At 39.6% G+C, this 20,309-nt stretch overlaps 1 protein-coding gene across 1 annotated transcript in view; it reads right to left on the bottom strand.

Annotated features, from left to right (window-relative positions):
• Positions 1-20,309, bottom strand: part of LOC126427242 (zinc finger protein 431-like) — a 344,078-nt gene that overhangs the window by 10,841 nt on the left and 312,928 nt on the right. The window contains exon 5 of the mRNA XM_050089482.1: positions 18,512-18,546. Within this exon, the coding sequence (XP_049945439.1) occupies positions 18,512-18,546 (35 nt within the window). The remainder of the gene's footprint in view (positions 1-18,511; positions 18,547-20,309) is intronic.

Below are 20,309 nucleotides of genomic sequence, written 5' to 3'. Positions count from 1 at the left end.
TCCTGTGCCAAAGTCAGATTTAGCCCACTGCACTTTGCTGTTACTTTTGAACTGTGATTTGTCATTAATAAAACTGGAAGTGAATGTATGTACTGTGAATGTACTGTGGATATCTCCAGTTTCTTAAATAAGTGTCTACAAGGTGATCTTGCATGTTCTCCAGCTATTATTCTGATTATACGCTTTTGTGCAATGAATACTTTTTCTCTTAATGATGAGTTATTTTACTGATTATGTTTGTCACCAAAATTTGCAATAACCCTAATAGTGTAAGATGTTGAACTGAAATGTTTTATCAGCTGATTGATGTGCTTCTCCAAATTAATTTCTCATCTATACACACTCCCAGAAATTTCGAATATTCGGCTTAGCAACAGATTTCTGTTCAAAATCTATATTTATCAATGGTATTATGCCAGTTACTGCACAGTATAGTATATACTGTTTACTCAGAATTTATTGAGAGACTATCTGCAGGAACCACTTAATTCCCTGAAAGACAATTCACAATTTCCTCAGCTAATTATTGTTTCTTGGGTGTGATTACTGTACCATCAGAGAGAGAACTAGCTTTGCATTTTCATTAATGTAGAGTGCCAATATATATTATGAAAAATATGGGGAATAAAACTGAACACTCTGGGATACCATTCTTGACACCTCTCCATTTAGAGTTCTGCTGCCTTTAGCACACTATCTCTACTGTTAATTTCAACCTTCTGCATTCTTCCACTTACATATGAATTAAACTGGCCATGCATGTCCTCCTCACAACAGGCTTTAATACTCTATTGGAAGTGCTATGAATTCCATGCAAGCTTTTGCTTTGAGTGAATTTATTATTTTCCTAATTTCAGTTAGAGGTGGGTTGAATTTCAATTTTATCAAATTGCATAGGTATTGCTTCTTCCATGTACAAACTGTTATTTCCTAACGAACAGCTGGATCCTATTTTCTCTACAACATTTACAACATTATTATTGAAATTACTTCTGTTTTTTGTTTAACTTTTCATCGAGTTTGATAGGAATACACTCTTCCTATGATTTCGACTGTCATGTTTCCTTTCTACCGATATCCCAAATCGTTTTAATTTTATTATCAGAGGTGCTAATCCAAGACATAATGCACACACTTCTTGACTTTTTAATACCTTTTCTTAATACAGTGCAACAGTTTTTGTGATGTTTGGCTCTTTCTGGACAATTACTCCTTCTGGCTGTAAAATAAATTTCGATTTTCTGTATACAACATATTTTTATCTCTTTAATAAGGCACAGCTTTTTAGATTGTTTCTTATGATTACATTTTGATGTTTCCTTAGGGAAATTATTTTCGCATTACATTTGAAATTAGCATCAGGTTCCCTGTAGATCTCATCCCATTCTGTTGCTAGCTTTGCAATTGTTAAATAGAATGCATTATTTTGGAGTGCTGTTTTGCACTACTTGCATGGAGCTATGTCATATAGAATAACTAGCTGTGGATCAGGATCATAAGGACCATTCTCCAAGGGAAAAGTATTTATTTGATTAAATTTATATTCAATCTATAAAATAACTCTCTGAGTGCTGCTTTCCTGTACTACCCATGCAGCAAAATCACTAACTGCTGTCGAATTCAAAGATCCAAGTAATACTTCAAGGTCGTTCTTTCTATCACATTCTTTCAGAAAATCTACATTGACAACCCCAATGAACAATAATATGATTCTGTCTGACTGCCAGATGGCTCAATAAAGAATCAAAGTATTTCAGGAACAGTTGAAAATTTCTGAATGGGGGCCTACACACAGCTACAATTATAAAAGTGCCATTCAGTTTAAGCTCACAGGCATATGCGTCTGCATGTTGCTCTAAGCAACATTTTTTTTTTAGTTTCTAAATTTTTCATACATCTGCATGACAGACAGTAAGTGCTTCATCTGAAGTACAGTACTTTCAACCCATCATTGATTTTTGGGGCTTGTCACATGTTGTTCATTGCACTATTTTGTTTGAGCCACATCTGATCCAAATGAATATTACGGAAACGATTATTTCTTTCCCTGATGCTGTGAATTTTTCTAAGAGAAATAGCAATATTTACTACAGTATCGGATCCTCCATCGGAGTGCACCTTTTATCATTGTATATGAGGTATGTGTATGCCAAAGGTTTCCGAATTCTTCCACTTGATAGGTCGCCCCCTGTGAAAGCTGTCTTACAATTTAAAATTACATCTACATTTTGCCTTGAAGGATACTCGCCATGGTCCTGAAATTTCAATATACTACTTTTGACTGCACTTCTGCAAATATTCTCAGTAAATACCAGATACCTATGTTGTTGAAGTGTGCAGAGCTGATAAGATTGTCTCTTTTCACTTTGTCTTTAAGGTCATGAAGAAATTCTTTCAACATGTATATAATACTGTCTGCTGGCTCTGTGTGTTTTGGAACCAAGTCATCTTAACTCAGAAATAAAAACTGCAATACTAATAAATGAAAATCTCTGCTCTCTGAGCAAGCATATACTTCTGTCCAGTGGGCACAAGTGAATGATGGGTAGTGAGTGTCAAAAAATCTGCAAAGCCATGTCAACAGCAGCACGAATTAAGCAAAGCATTACCAAATGAAATTGTCTGTCTGGTAACCACTGCTTATTATGCTACTCGGAAAGCACCTGTTGTGGAAATGACCCTGTGGTGAAGGTATGAGCTTAGAGACATGGACCAAGCCAAAATAGGCCAAAGGGTGCTTGTTCGCATTAAAAACATGGAGGGAAGATAAAAGCTGATAAAACTGGCATACAACCTGCTAAAATAGCATCTATAACAAATCTTACAAATGCCGGGTAGATTGCTGCTTCCATTTGGTTAGGTTTGCCCAAAATTAAAATGTGGGGGGGGGGGGGACAGGTGGGGGAATAGTGGCAACGGACGGACGGACAGAAAGGGGGAAGGGAGGGAGGGAGGGGACAAGAAGACAGTTATGAGCTAGGGAATGAGGTGCACAGGATGGAATGGCGATATGTGAGGGGAGGTTGGAAGGAAAAGGATGAGAGGACCCTCCTGCCTCCTCCATGTGCTTCTGCTAATTGCACATGTAGCAGCTAATATTCCAATTGCCCTCTGCTCTGCATTCACAGAACGAGAATTCCACTACAGTTGAGATGCATGTCATACTTGAGTGATATCAGCATAAGCATCCAGCCATGAACACCTCCACACCCATGGCCAGTGCTCCAGCAACTTATAAATGCGCACACTGCCCTGTCTTCATCACATCTCTGGGCCCATTGTGTCATATCACGTTACTACAGCTAACATGTATGAAGTGTTGCATTGTTTGAATTGTTTAAAATGCCTGTCCACACAAGGAACGTTTAAGAACTGATGTACTTACAACTCTTATTATGTTTTGTTACTATTGTATCAGTAGCAGGTTGTACTTTCTTTTTTAAATATCTATGCACAGCACTCTTTCAGCATTTGCATGTTGATATTCACTGATGAAAACGTCGACTGTGTATTACAAACAAAAAAGAAATTGCACTGCTAAGCATTTGATTTTCTCTATTCAGTTAATATATTTTTTGTCCATGGCATGCTGTAATGGGAGTGCTGATGAAGATATTGAAGCATCTTTCTGCTGTTGCTGTGGTATTCCAGAAAAAGTAATGGGAATACTGTTGGTAAATATGTGAAGAGCAACTGGCTCTGAAACAATTATCAGCCACAGCACGTAAACATCCTAAGCCCACAAGCATAGACATATGTAAGATAACGATGATGCCTAGTAATCTATATCTACATGATTACTCTGCAATTCACAATAAAGGGCCTGACAGAGGCTCATGGAACCATCGTTTTTAATCTACTTCTCTACCATTCCACTCTCATCGTGTGCTGGGAAAACGAACACTTACAACTTTTTATGTGAGCTCTGATACCTTGTACTTTACTATGATAATTTCTCCCTATGTAGATGGGCACCAATAAAATCTTATCACACTGATGACAAAATTGGTATTTGAAATTTCACGAAAAGTCTTCCCATAGTGAAAAACACCTTTGTTTTAAATACCACCACCCCAGTTCATGTAGCATATCTATAGCACTCACACCCCCATTTCGCGATAATACAAAACGAGCTGTCCTCTCTTGAATTTCTTTGATGTCCCACACGACACAGCAATACTCCACAAGAGGGCAGATAAGCATAGTGTAAGCGGTTTCTTTACCAGACCTGTTACGTTTTCAAAGTGGTCTGCCAAGAAATCAGTCTTTTGTTCGCTTTCTCAGAGCATTACCTACATGAATGTTATGATGTAATTTATTCATAAGTGTAATTCCTATGTATTTAGTTGAGTTCACAGATTTTAGGTTTGTATGATTTATCGTGTGAACGAAATTTAGTACATTCCTTTCAGTACTCATGTGGTTGACTTCATACTTTTCATCATTTACAGTCAACTGCAATTTTTCACATCATACAGGTATCCTGTCTATCACTGCACAATTCGTTTTGATCATCTGATGACTTTACAATAAGGTAAATGACAGCATAATCTGCAAATAATCGAAGAGAGCTGCTCAGATTGTCTCCTAAATCGGTATGTAGATCAGCGACAAGAGAGGGCCTATAACACTTACTTGGGAAACGTCAGATATTACTTCGATGACATTCCCAGTTATTACGAACTGTGACCTTTCTGGTACAAAATCATGAATCAGTTCACACAACTAGGATGATACTCCACAGGCACACAATGTAATAGGTCACTTGTGAGGAACTGAGTCAAAAGCCTTCTGAAAATCAAAAATTATGGAATCAATGTAATGTCTTCTGTCCATATCTGTCATTACTTTGTGAGAATAAAGAGCTTCTGTTTCGCAAGAATTATGTTTTCCGAATGTGTTTTTGCTACTGGTCAATGAATGATGTCTTGAAGGTAATTCATAATGTTCAAACAGATTACATTTTCCAAAATCCTATAGCAAAGTGACTTGGGTCCTGGTGTGACTTGTGAAACTTTCCTGTCTTTGGGTACCGATCTTTCTGCAGTTGAAGAGCTGTATATGACCGCTCAGAATGGAGCTATTGTATCAGCTTTCTGAAAGGAACCTCAATGGTGTACAATCTGGACCAGAGGCATTGCCTTTCTTAAGTGTTAAGCTGCTCCACTACGTTTAGGATACCTACTTCTAAGTTACTCATGTAGGCAGTTATTCCTTATTAGAATTCTGGAATATTTACTTTGCTTTTCCTGTGAAGGAATTTAGAAAATTCGTCTTCACTAACTCGCTTTAGTAGCACTGTCGTCACTAACTTTACCATTCTTATTACGCAATGAAGGTATTAATGCACCTTCAATTGTATACTTTACATACAACCAGAATCTCTTTGGGATTTCTACCAATTTCGAGACAGAGTGTCATTCTGGAAACTATTAAAAGCCTCTCTCATATAAGTTTGCGTTAAATTTCGAGCTTCTGTAAAACTTGTGGATTTTGCGTTCTTTTAAATTTAGCATGTGTTTTGCATTGTTTCTGCACCAAAAGTCTGACCTGTTGTGTCAGTACCACCTCTTATTAATATATTTGACATGTATCTCTAAGTTATTACTTATTTTGCTTTAAACTGCATATGGACTGTGTTTAGAAAGAATTATCTGAAGGAGTGGAAACTGTCTCTTCGGATTGTGTCAAGCAAATTTTTATCTGCTTTTTCAGGGGCATGAACATTGAGTCTATTTTCGTGAGTTTCGATGTTACAGTATTCACTCTTGTGAACTCTTCATGACTCAACAACATTGTGGTCACTAATCCCTGTACATGTTATGCTCCCTGTTTGGTCAGGGTTATTGAGTGCGCTTCTGAACTCTTTGTTCAAAATAATTTTCAGAGACGCCATTCACTACGGTTCCGGACGACGTTTTATGCCTACCACTGAGATTAAAAATTTATTTTCGCCACTATATCGATGGTAGACTGAAATTCCCACTAATTGTAATTGTACGAGTGGGATACCTATTTGAAGTTTTCTATGAACTGTTCACCAACTGTTTCATCGAAGTCACAGCGTAGGTAAAGGGAACTTATTGATTTATTCCTGTTGGTGGGTATAAGCTCCACCCATACTAATCATAATGTGTTGGCTTTCAGTCAGCGTCTTCATTAGTTAAAACGTCCGGCCTGAGAGGCCGTGGTCAATCTGTGAAACTACTACTTCATAACGATTCGTTGCCAACTGCGGGCAACAACTTCCGAGGCGAGTCAACGACTGTCTGCCAGGCCGTGCAGGTTCCAACATTGCCTGTCCATGACTTATTTCCAGTATGATAATGAGTTTCATGAACAAACAGAAGGCATGGCTATGGGCAGCCCTCTTAGTCCAGCTGTTGATAATCTTTTCATAGAATTTTTTGAACAACAGGCACTGCAGTCTGGCAGTAAAAGCCCTTTAAAGTGGTATCGGTATGTGGGTGAGACTTTTGTGATATGGAATCGCGGTAAAGAGGAATTGTATGGTTTCTTGATCTATCAGAATAGTATTAATCCAAAGATACAATTTACTATGGAGAAAAAGAGAAATGCACAATTAAATTTTTTGGACGTATCAGTAATTAAACGGACAGATGGGAGTCTATGGCATAAAGTGTACAGACAAGAAACACACACTGACCATTACCTCCATAAGGATTGGAGCCATCATCCCAGGCAGAAGAGAAGTGTCATTAGACCACTGGTGGAAAGAGCTAATAACATCTGTGCGCCAGTTTATTTGCAAGATGATCCAAATCATAATAATAAAAATGCAAATGGCTGTTAAGAAAAGCGTGTGACAACATTCAGCAAGAACAACGGTCAGCTGGAAAAGTTTTTGTTCCATTTATTTATTAATATATATTATGAACCCTACTGGGGAAGTTCTGGCCAAGTGTCTATTTGAAACAATCTTTAGACCCACAAAGAAGATTAGTGCATGTAAACGTAGGCTTCTGCGGCCCTTGTCACAGTCAATTAAAATCTTTAAATTCTTTTGGGTTTGAGGCCACATTGTCAACTACAAAATTCCGACGTATCGGCGACTGTTGCAAGGTGCCCAAGGAAGGGGTCTTGCAACAGTCGCTGGAACGTCGGAATTTTATAGTTGACAATGCGATCTCAAACCCAGAATTTCACTGACCAAGATTAGCGAGTGTTTAAGATCGGCGAAAGATGCACGACACCTCTTAGCAACTCCTGAGGCGTATAAAATTCCGTGTGGCTGTGGGAAGGTTATATTGGAACAAAGATAAGAAGTGCCCATACCCACTAAACCGGACAAAAAAGGAACTGTCCACTGGGATATACCGACAAATCAGCTGTAGCGGAACATGTTTTTAAAGACACTGATCATGAACTAAAATTTATTGAGACAAGCGTACTAGCCAGGACATCAATTATTATGCATGTATGTATAGTGAAGCTATAGAGATTCAGCAACACCACAATAATTTCAACAGAAAAGAGGAAGGCTTAAAGTTAGACAGGATATGGTGGTCGACTTTGCATCAACAACGATCGATTACATTCAATCGAGAATAATGACATTAGTCAGAGATAGACTTACAGTCGGCCACACGTGACATATGTTGCTGCCCTCTATGCACTCTGTATAATTGGGAAATCCATGGCCTGGCAGCCATTGTTGACTCACTTCCGAAGATGTTGCCCGCAGTTAGCAACGAAACGTCAGGAAGAAGTAGTTTTACAGACAGACCACAGCCTCTCAGCCCATAACTTTTAATTGATCACTTGTACTACCTCAAGGGAACGATCTACTTAAATTTCACTACAAGGTAAACTACATCGGAGAAATGAACACTACACCACCAACTGTATTTCATCTATTCTTTGGGAACATGGTTAGGACCCTTGAAAAATTTCAGCTGAACTTATTTCCATACCTTTATTGTGGTTGTATCTACCCTCTTTCGGTGTTATACTTGCAGCCTTTGAAACTGAAGCCCTTCCTGCACTTACCTGAGACCCTATAACATAACAAAAGCCCAGTCTCCCCTGCACATCCCCCATACTCATGGACGTGCTTCCTTTGTGTAGTTGACTCCTGACCCACTAAGCAGAAGCCACAAATCCACCACCTTTTGGCGCTAGTCGAGGAATGTGCAACCTACACAATTGCAGAACTGTCTGGGACTCTGATTCAGACCTTCACTCCACTCCGCACCAAGGAACCCCTTTCAGTTCAGCCCATGATGCTACAGATGGTGAGCTCCACCTTCATCTCACAAGCAAGACTGGCAGTCTTTACTAGCTAGTCACCTGAACCAGAAAGAACCTCTTCCAAACCAGAAAGAACCTCTTCAAAACCAATGTGGCACTTATTGTTAACACCAATGTGAGCCACCACCTACAATGGCTATGCCATGCTTTTCATGGCATCCAGAAGCAACCATTTCGTATCTAGTATGCACACAGAATGCATGTTGGATTTCTTCCCCTCTTATGCAGTCGTATCTCTAAATGGTGCCATCAGAGCTTCCAATTACCAATAATACTACCCTCTTAGAATGCCCAGTCTTGCACACTGAGAGGTTTCCTCTGGAACATGGCAAGTAACTTCATCTGGCTCATGGATTTCATCAGCCATAGACAGCACCCAAATCTGTTCATCAGACGAACTGAGCAGGTTCTCCGATTGGAAACATGGAAATTCTTTCACTACCACCCACATGCTGGAATGACTTCCCATTCAACAAGTGAGAAGTCAATCTCAGAGTGGGCAGTGCCCAAGGTGACTGCAGCAGTGGACCAATTGGTGGACAACACTGCCTGGAGCTGCGAGCAAAGAATCACTAAATTGATTTACATCTGAACACAGCAATTACTATATCTGTCCATATCAGAATTGGCATGGTAAATACACAGACATATACGAAATATACGAGTTGAAGGTAAGGAACACTGAGAAAATTTAAAATAAGTCACTTCTTATGAAAACATGTATCAGCTCACAGTACTCTGATGTGCTACTGCTGCTACTATGAGAGCTACCACTGGATTGGTCGATCTAAGTGCTGCAGGTAACACAAACCAAATGAGTGATGGAATGCAGACAGTGGTGCTATGCACTATACAGTTAATAAAGTGTAGACTGTGCCTGATAAATACACAAATGTGAACAAAATACGGGATTTGAAGCTAAATAATAATAATAATAATAATAATGTCTGCGAAAGGAAATAATAATAATAATAATAATAGTCATTATTACTACAATTATTATTATTATTATTATTATTATTATTATTATTCAATTATAACTATAATAGTGGTAGATGTCGCGAAAATATACTTACAGCAACTGATAAATAATTTGCTCACTTTTGACAAACATCGAAGGATAAGGATGTCAAGTCATGCATCAAAAGTCCCTGTTTTGAGCCAGTTTAAGTATTAATGCTGATGCTGATTAACAGAGAAAATGAGCAAATAAGCCTCTAACTAACACTATGTACTTTTCTTGCAGGAGAGGTGAAGTCATTGCTGCAGCAGGCATCTGGTATCAACATAATGCTGTTCAGTCAAACCTACAGTTTGAATACCAGTGGGTGTAAGCATGTTAGTCTCAGTGTAATCTCGAATAGGGACATCTAATAAATGGCATTACTTGAAAACCATCTATTTAGTGATGACAAAGTAATATTCTCCTTGGATTAATAATACTGAGCATGCAATGTGTCAAAGAAGATTTCAGCCTTCTTCCACAAAAAAGTTTGCTCTCCCCTGATGTTATGAGGTGATCATACCATCTCTGTAGGGGATTAAGTTGGTACAGTTAAAATAGTTAACAGAGGGACCACAGATCTACAGGAACAGATTTTCAACATTTTAATGAAATGCAGTACAGGATGAGCTAACGTGTTGGCAAAGAAGGCAGTCACATATCTTCCAATTCTACGGCACATTGTGCAGTAATCTACAGTTGATCACTTGCCAAATTTTCCACACATTGTAAACTACCATAGCTTGAAAAAAATGGCTCTGAGCACTATGGGACTTAACTTCTGAGGTCATCAGTCCCCTAGAACGTAGAACTACTTAAACCTAACCAACCTCACTAACCTAAGGACATCACACACATCCATGCCCGGGGCAGGAATCGAACCTGCGACCATAGCGGTCGCGCGGTTCCAGACTGTAGCGCCTAGAACCACTTGATCACCCCGGGCTGGCACCATAGCTTGACTCCATGGTGCATTCTGTGAATTGATGGAAGTGGATATGTATGATTCATCATTACCAGATGTGGGCACTGAATTACGATCTTATTTAAGTTTTGTTGATATACCCAGCTGTAAAGAAGAGTTTATAAAACAACTCCATTTCAATGTAAACAAAAAGTTACCACCGTAACGAAGTGGACGAAACAGTCTCACCACAAGGGTCTTTAAATGACTAGTCCTGCAATGATGAAGGTAGAAACCAGAAGAACAAGACGAATGGATCATTACTTCTCGATATTAGAAGTGTTTTGGTTAGTTATTGAAGGTTCATGCTGCGGAAAATAATATAGTTTTACACTGTTGACATTCTGTGGGAGACCACTTAGAGCATGTATATATTTTTCAAAAATTCTGTTTCACTCAAAATAGCAGCTACTGTAGGAGATTTTGCATGGAGTTAAGGGAGTAACATACTAGGCAGCCAGAAAAAGCAGTGATATTCCACCATCTGACAATGTAAAACCAAACACCACATTCTTATTTGGCAACATCTCAGTGGAAAATCAGGTTATCTGCAGATATTTCTGCTTTGCTCGCCACATGCAAGTCAATATATTTTACTTCAGTGAGACATACTTAAGCATACGACAGCCCTTGGTCTGAGATACATCAACCTTGTAACTTTTAAACAGGACAATGTGAATTTAATGCATATTTTCCAAGCACCTGTAGGAACTGACATGTCACTCAATGAATTCGTTATATGTGAGGATTGCCAGAGTAACTCTCAGTATAGCTTGCTGGTTACATATAAAACTAGTAAATTGAATGAGGGTCAATAGAAACAAAACTTCAACAAGATTCTTCAGAAAGGCAATGCACCAAAAAGCACCCGTCAGTATATTGCACACTATGCACATGTGTGGCACATTCATTCAGAGGACGCAAAGGACGTGCATTTGACAAAAAGATGGAGGCAATCAACACTAAATTAATGGAACTCAAGGTCTTGTGAAGGGAGGTGCTATGAATGTTGATGTGTTGAATGCTCGAATACAGCGATGTGAACTGTGTATCAACGAAAAATTAAGCAAATCAATGCAAAACTAACGTCTGTGTGGAACAGCAATGTGATAGCCAAGGCACTTCACCCCCATCACCACCGATTGTCTCAAAGTATATGTAAGTTGTAAACTGTCTCAAAAATGGCTTAGTATACAGCAGCATGTTGTCGAAAAAGTGTAATGCTAAAAACTGAGGTGCGGAGGGCAATTTGACAGAAGTTACATTTGTAAAGGATAGGGCACCTGCAACGAGACCAGTATCTCCCAGTAACAGGTAAGTCAGTAACTGACAGTCTGAAAGAGCTGTCAGGGACTATGGACAAAAGCAGAAACAGAAGGAGGAGTAGTAATGCTGAGTTAAGACAGAACACATGAGGTCATCAGGGCAAAACCATATATGTTAGGTAACCACTCAATCTGTTTAACCAAGAAAGCAATAAGAATAGGGAACAAGGAATTTGAAAGATTGCCTAGGCTGTTACAGTTAATACTTTTGAAAATGTCAAATGTTAAAAACATACCCTGAAACAATAAAAACATGTGGTCCAATATTACACATGACCAATGCATGTAAAACCCAAAAAGGATGAACAGAAGTGTCATAGAGCGACAAATACAGGATTTTAACTGAACCAGCAGTAGCAGCTCCACATAGTCCAAGTAAAATAGACGTAGTTCAGCCTGAGAGACTGAACAATCTACCTCTAGAGTATATAAATTATGGTAACTAAATGAAATCATAGATTGATTACGACTGCTTACAGCTTCAGCTGGTCAAGACAAAGCAGATCACGGGAACAAAATAATATCGATCTTCCCTGAGCTTAAAAAATTTGAATCGTTGAGTAATTGAGGAGTGAGTTGTTCGTGAGCTTTACATACATGCATGCAGAATATTTCTGATAATACGAGGAATGGATTATGCATGGGAGGCTGGTCTCAGATACGCAATACTACTAACAATCAAATAATGGTTCCAAGTACATTCTCGTGGTTACAGATACATTCCAATTTCGCTTGGGCCTTACCTTTGGAAGGAAAGACAGAGAAGGAGGTTTGAGAGGTTTCTGAACAACTGTTGCAGACAGGACTAAATCGACTGCCCAACAACTTTGAGACAAATGATGGAATTGAATTTTACGACAGGCAGTTCAAAGCAGAATTGGAATGATGTGGGATAAATCACTATTCAACATTCTCCCATTTGGAACCTAGTATTGCCAAATGGTTGCACTGGACAATCAAAAACCGAATGAGAAGCAATTAATCTTCAACGTATGCGCAAATGGCTGAACATACAGCCACAAATCATTGACAAATATAATCGCATTATTCACCACAGTATTAAGAACAAACCTATTCGTGTCAGAAATGAATTACGGGAATGCTTTTAACCCAATATGTTCCTCATAGAGCAGGTCGAGGGAACAGGGCATTGATGAAATGGCTTAGTTTCTTATCTAGGCTCAAGAGCTACGTGAATACTCGCAATTTTCTACGTAATACGAAAAGCAAAGCTCAAACCATGCAGTAGTGTGACATGAGTGCTAGGAAACGTATCAACAAAGTTGGAGGTGGTATTCTCGAGAATCTGCCATTCGAACTTTGCATCTCTGGATACAGTTTCTGTGGAGCTCGAACAAAACTGAAATAGCACCTGGCTTATGCTGATAAGGGCTTTAAGGTTCTGAACAATGTATGCAAAGGGGACAACATTGGCTACACTTCAAATAAAGATCATTATATTGCAGACCAAATATTCATTGATAAGGCTGCACAGGATTGTCAAGGGATGGATATTCATGTAGGACAACCTATTTCTGCATACGTGGTTGATGAGGCAATGTTTGCTCGAACTTAAATAGGGTACTGGACTAACCTTCAAGAAACACTCAATGCAGCTCACTGCACACTAAAGAAGAAGAAAAACCTACGGGATGTTTAAAAAATTGTTGACAGCGGCAAAATGTACCTTGAGGCAGAAAGAAGGAAGGAAACGATGTGTTAAAATGCCCAGGTTCCTACCAATACCAAAGACATCTGGTGGAATAATTCTGTTTCTGACACCTCCATTTGCTGCGCTGTCAGCCACTGGTTTCATCAGCTAGGAGAGCTAACGTTTTTCAAGCAGTACAGAACTGCTCGAAAAAGCGAAAAGTTATCACAAGCAGCTAAAAGGAATAATATGACCATGGAGGCCATCGCTATCGGTAAAGGCCTATATTTACAACACAGGAAATGGTTTGGGTTGTACATTAAAAAAATGCCCACGGCAATTGTACTGGAAAGAAGCATTAAAAACATAGATATGCTTAAACTCGCCAGAAAACTTAAAATCACTAGATTTTACAGCGTGCTTACGTAGGATACATTGCCTGAGACAATGTGGAAATCCAAGAAACGTGGAACTGTCAATTTAGATGTTTGGGGTATGGAGCTCTTGGTAATTTAAGGCCACCTAAAGAATCGTGTTGTCACTTCACCAATAGGAACCAGCTGTTGTACAATGTTCGACTCTACCATGACATCAGTTCATACCTCTGAGGATATTTCTGCATGATATTGTTCCTGAAAATTGTATAAAAACAATCAGTATGCAAGTCTCCACATCATTTGAATCTGCAATGTAATGACGTTCACTCCAATTCTGAAAGAACATTGGTCTAAATTGAAAGCAAACTACTTTCTTCCAAAATATGAGCAAGGGGTAGTGATGCGCAGCATTGACTGGTATGGAAACACACAAAAGCATGGCTAACGTCACTGAATTAATAATAAATTGCATCTCGGGAATGTGGAAATTGTGGAAATATCTGCAGGCTCTTGGGACACTGACCATTCATATGTATACCTGGAACGTTTTGTTAAAGAACGTGAGGTACATGCAAACGTTAATATGTTTGAATCAGAGATAAAAACAAAACACATTGCGGACTTCAGCCACAAATATTCAGTAGGATGGCTACTAGGTTTCTCATGTGGACAAGTGATGGTGCATAATACTGATAAAATTTGTGAGTTATCAACTGGTGGCCATACTGCCAGTCAGTACAATTCGTGTAGAGTGTAATATTGCAACGAATCTCGACGACAGATTAGTCCATACTATTTATGCATTTTTTCCTACAGTGGGTCCTGCTTATAAAACTGGAGAAAATGAAGTCCACAATGAACATGGGCTGCTACATGAAGCCAAGATGGCGAAGAATTCACAACCATCAGGAACGTGGCAGGTACTGTGAAGTTAAGTTGCCGAAGCAGAAGCCAAAAGTGAGGTCCAGATGGTAACAGCAGGATGGCGTGCCCCATACTGGCAGGCAAGAGAGTCATCCAATAAGAGGGAATAGGATGAGTGGCCAGGCATGAAAGAGAAATGGCATGCCTAACCACTGAGGACATCATGCCAGTATGACTATAGATCAACATGTCCTGCATACTCTCAATCGGAATGGTGAAAAAGTCGCCAGTGGCGAAACATATTCCATGATGGTGGAGGCTGTTAAGACAGCATATGATGGACAGAGGTGCAGAGGAATGAACTGAACACACACAGTCTAGTTATGAATGGACATGGAATTTTAAAAAAATGGAGGAGTGTGGTTTGATGCGCTCCCCTGGAAGTACCACTTAAGAGAAGTAGGACACTGAGGGTCTGGGAACTATGTACACCCAGGTAAGAATACACGGGATTACCAAGGAAGTTTCCTATCAGACATGAGCCCCAGGAATTTTCTAGTTTCAGCGAATGGAAGAACAAAAGGCGCAAGATGTAAAGAGTGTGTAACAAACTCATTCTGCCTCCAAATATTCAAATAAAAGGTTTTGCCAGTGGAAAAGTGAAGGATGTAGAACTGCAACAGATTGTAAAATCCTAGATGAAAAGGGAGCTGAGATGCTTGGTGGGAGAGTCCACAATATGGTTAATGGGGATAGCAAAGACAATGATACTCAGTATGAGCATTCAGGCATCACATTTCCTGGATAAATGTGTCTGACAAAGCCAAACCATCTAAACGTTGATAAAACTTTGTCTTTCAAAACTTCCTCTAGTAAATGGGGCAGATACCTCTGAAGCCCCACACGTATAGACCACAGAGGATACCAGCCCACCAGCAGATGCATCAGGATGATGGTTCAAAATGTGGAGAGCAAATCTCTGCAAGCCAATCACATCGCTGCATGCCTCAGTCCACCAGGGACCAGGACACGCTACAGTAAACTTGAAGTGCATGGTATGGAACATCCTTCAGCGGCAAGGATAACGTTTGGAAGATACTTTACCTGGTCATCACATCTGTGTACAGGTCGTGAGGGAGGAGTAAAAAGCGTCCAGTCGGCTTTAGAAAGTTGCCAATTGGATTTGTACACAGGTGGGATAGGAGTCGGCGAATGGATAACACACAGAAAGTGATCACTTGAGTATGTGTCAGAGGGAACGAGCCAATCAAGACGACGGGCGAGCTGGAAAGCGCAGAACGAGAGGTCCAAATGGTAATAAATGTGCATGGAATCTGAAAGGACCATGTGCGCTACAATGGTAAGAGAGATGATTCAGAGGGTCAGCTAAGAGGGAAGCTCTTCGACAAGTTCTCCAAGAGCCCCAAAGCAGATGGTGGGCATTAAAGTCGCCAAGCAGCAAAAAGGAGTAAGGGAGCTGACCAATGAGCTGGAGTAAGTCCAACTTGGTAACAGCAAATGATGGAGGGGTGTAGATGTTGCAAAGAGAAAAGGTGAAATGAGGAAGGAAAATGCAGACTGCAACAGCTAGCAGTGGAGTGTTCAATGAGATGGATGACCAGCATGGCTCCCCCACTACATGGAATGGTGTCCTTGGGGGAAAGGTTACAGAGGACCAGAAGGAAACATGAGAGGTCAAAGAGGTTGTGAGGACAATTTTTTTCTTGGAAGCAGAAAACAAGAGGACACTGCAATTCCAAGAGCAGCTGTAATTCCTCCTTTTTGGATCTAATGCCATGAATGTTCCATTGGAGAAGAGTCATAATGGGGATTGGGCCGGAGAGAACAAATGAAGATTAGTCATCCTGGTTGCTTCTAAGTGCCAGCCTTCAAAAATTCACTGCTACAGGGGGTAGAGGCTGGAGAATCCTGTTCTATGAGATCTACAAACATACTGGCTTTCTCCCTGGGTCAGCAAGTGAATTCCATGGCGTAAAATTGGTAGGCAGTGGGCACCAGCAGGCACCAGCAAAACAGAGGTCAGTCAGGTGGGGTACATGTGCCAACAGCACTGAAGGGGATCTCCAAGCAAGGGAAGGAGAAAACCGTTTGTTTTCGTTAGAGTTCTTAAAGATTTCTAGTTGGCAGATGAAGAATACTTTTTTAGCTGCAGAAAGTCTTTGCAGGAGCATTGTTTTAGTCCTTTCAGCTGACAGTTGTGTAGCAGGTGATTTCGCCACCAGGGGCAAAGATCTGATAGCTTGTTGTGCAGCTGTAGTAGACAGGGATGCTACTGTGACATGGGTGATTTCACTACTGCAATACTGAACTTGAGGTTGCAAGTCTGGCTGGGCACATCCTCCACTATGCATGGCATAGCAAAAACGGTACCATAAATGCCAAATGGTAAAATGCACTGATTTTCACTAGCTAACAACTGCAAGTAACAGGGTGGGGTTTGATGTCCTTCACTCAGATTTCCTGGATGGCTTGCTATGTAAGACACATGGGACATTCACGGGATGACAATTGATATAGCAGAGAGGAGGCAAACAGCTGCCCTCATGAGAATCTCTGCCGACAGTAACACATTTGCCCATGTTTTGACAGGATACGTGTTTTATTATAATGTTGACACTTGTAGGAACTCATCTGGTTTGGAATGTACGGTTGGACCGTGATGACTTCCTAGCCTGCCTTAATGTTTGAGGCAAACACTACTCGAGCAAATAGTAGAAAATGGGTGCATGTGGGCATTAAGTTTGCATCCATCTTTTTCATTACTCAATGGGCTGCAAAGATGCCATGATTAGAGAGGTAAGTGTGGATTTCTCCCATGGTGAGGCCATCAATGGTCCTCAACACGTACAGGGTAACTCTGGAGGAGTGTTGCTATAAGGAGTTGTTGGGCTTGAAAATCGCAAAAAGTCTTCAGAAGCAAAGCTGCATTACATAAATGAGGAAAGAATTTCACAGGGCCTGCAACTGCAACAACATCTTTCAGAATAATGCATGCATAAACCATAGTAAAGGACTGACCACGTCTGGTACATGATCCCATGAGGAACTGATGTGCAGCTGGTAGGGCCTTCAAATCTTTAGCCTCATTCTGTTTACATTTAGTAGACATACACTAAGATGCTGATTGAGTCACTGAAAAAAAGTCCCCCATATTTGTCAACGACTCCAATGGCATGCTCCTTCCAACTGGGCCCCCCTGTAAATGACTGTTCACACTTCAGGCCACGCCTCCCGAACTCCTGACAGAGGGACCAATTGGCATTTGGGAAGGTAACAGCTTAAGCAGTCACCCCTCTCTGGACCAGGCCTGTAACAGAGGGTATGTGCGAATCGTACCCATTGATCTGGAGCTGGGAATTATGTATTACCTTGTGAATTATGCATTACCTTGTCACCTGTAATGTGTCTAATGAATGGGCAAGCCTTCAGGAACACACCGGGATGAACAGAAACTAAGAGAATGAGGATTCACCAGTTAAGTCTTCACAACCTTACTGAAACTGGCACCAGCTACTTACATTTCTTCTTCATGGTGGCCCATAAACTGTCACCACTACAAGATTGTGTTTCCTGAGCACCACTGTGCAACAGCATTGAAAGAGCTGTTCAACACTATATTCATTAACCTAGAAGGCTGGGAATCAGCTCCAATTTTTGGGTATATAGCCACTCACCGTTTCTTCTTACTCTTTTTACTGCAATATGATATTAGCTTGTGCCCATCAACATGAATCTGTTGAATTTCAGTGATTTTCATGTGATGTTCTGCATTAAGCATAATACAGCTCCTGACATTAAACCTGAACTTTTATTTTCCTGTATGGATAGTAGACATTTGCTCTATTTCTCTAGGAAAAGTCACATAATGGTTGTTGCAGAGAATAGCATTACTGACCAAACTGTCTTGTAATGTTGTTGCTTATCGGTAATACTGAATAATTGCAGTAGTGCATTTTATATCTGAAGTACTCTCACAATTAATAAATAAAATTTTATATTTCTCAAAAAGTTCTGCAGTGAATTTTGAAAACTTACCTTGCTGTATCAGATGTGTGTCTTGAGGCTTCCACCTGAAATATTTGAAGAAATGGCCAGTGTTTTAGAAAAGATAAGACAGTAAATAGATTTCTATTACCGCCCACCAACATGTGATTGGTCCACAAAATGCTGTAAGTGAGGCTTCAAAATATCATTAAAGAGGACACGATAAAATGTTGCAGTTAATGAAAAAGAATGTTATTAAGAATTCATTGTCCATTTTCTCACTTTGTTTTTAGTGCTGTAAATCACTACACAAGCCAATAACTTGGTTGTAGCAGTACTTCCTACTAGACACTTCAAAAAGAAAAGTGACCAAAAGCATCTTTAACCTGTCATACACTTATGCCTTGTATAAAATTTTCGTTCACTTTTTTTAATTATTGAAACTGACATTCACTGACAGAGAAATCGATCATCATATGTGACATATTTGTGTCTTTGTGCTCTGGGCAGCCCAGACCAACTTGCAGAAGTGAGGAGTGAGTTCTAAACTGAACCATAAGTTCATACCCAAGACAATATACAGGCTTGGATCATTAAACATGCAAACATTAATAAATATTACCAAACTCACCATACTTTCAGACATTGAAAATGGACAATAAGTTAAAATTGGCATTACAAAATAGCACATTCCCAGATGGAGAAATACCACAGACAGAGAACTGTAGATTCTTCACGGAGAACACTGGGAAGAAATTAGCAAAACTACTCCAGAGCTACACTCTGCAATCATAATGGCAATTATGTTGCAAATGGTACCAAATTTTTCATTACCTCCAGGAAGAGTCTCTCCCTGCAATAATTCAATATTTAGATGAGAGGTACACAATAATTAATGCACACGCACCAATAAATCAGGATAAGAAGAACAATGTTCAAGATACTCACAAAAGTAAAGTGAAAAATAATGTTAGTATATGTCATCAAACTATTGGGGATTGAAGAATAAAACTGATGAGCTTCTGCTTTGTTTAGAAGATATAGAAACTGAGAATGTAATAGATGTACTATGCCTGTCTGAGCATCACATTGTCACTGATATGCAAAAGGTTAGCATCAATGGGTACAAATTAGCTGCACATGTAAGTAGGGATAATATGATGAGAGGAGGAGTTGCCATATATGCCAAAAGCTTCCACAGTGTAAAAAATTTAGAAACTAAAAAATTTTGTGTATAGCAACATATGGAAGCATGTGCCACTGAACTTAAACGAAATGATGGCACTTTCATAATTGTAACAGTGTATAGGTCCCCCTCAGAGAATTTCCAGCTATTTCTAGAAAACTTGAATGCTTTGTTGTGCTGTCTGTCAGAGAGGGGGAAGCAAATTATCATTTGTGGGGATTTCAATGTTGATTCCCTGAAAGAGTGTAATAGGAAGAATGACCTTGTAGTATTTCTCAGTTCTTTCAATTTGAGCTCTGTCATTGATTTTCCTACTTGGATAACAAAGAACAGCAGTACATTGATAGATAACTTTTTTATAGCCCAAGATAAGTTTAAGGACATAAATGCTCATCCTGTTGAGAATGGTCTTTCAGATCATGGTGCACAGCTAGTTACAGTACATGACATAGCTCCATGCAGTGTATCAAATAAGACTTTCAAAGCAATGCTTTCAATTAACAATATAAATTTTGCAAACTTTAGGGAAAGCATACAGCAGCTAGACTGGGATGATGTGTATAAGGAACCCGATGCAAACTTGAAATATAACTTATTTCACGATACATTTTTAAGGGTATTTGAAAATCGTTTTCCCAAGAAAATAGTTAAACATAATTCCAA

The sequence above is a fragment of the Schistocerca serialis genome, chromosome 11 (genome assembly GCF_023864345.2).
Source record: "Schistocerca serialis cubense isolate TAMUIC-IGC-003099 chromosome 11, iqSchSeri2.2, whole genome shotgun sequence".
Lineage (NCBI taxonomy): Eukaryota > Metazoa > Arthropoda > Insecta > Orthoptera > Acrididae > Schistocerca > Schistocerca serialis.
Note: the sequence above shows the minus strand (reverse complement) of the source record. Positions and strands in the feature narration are given on the sequence as shown.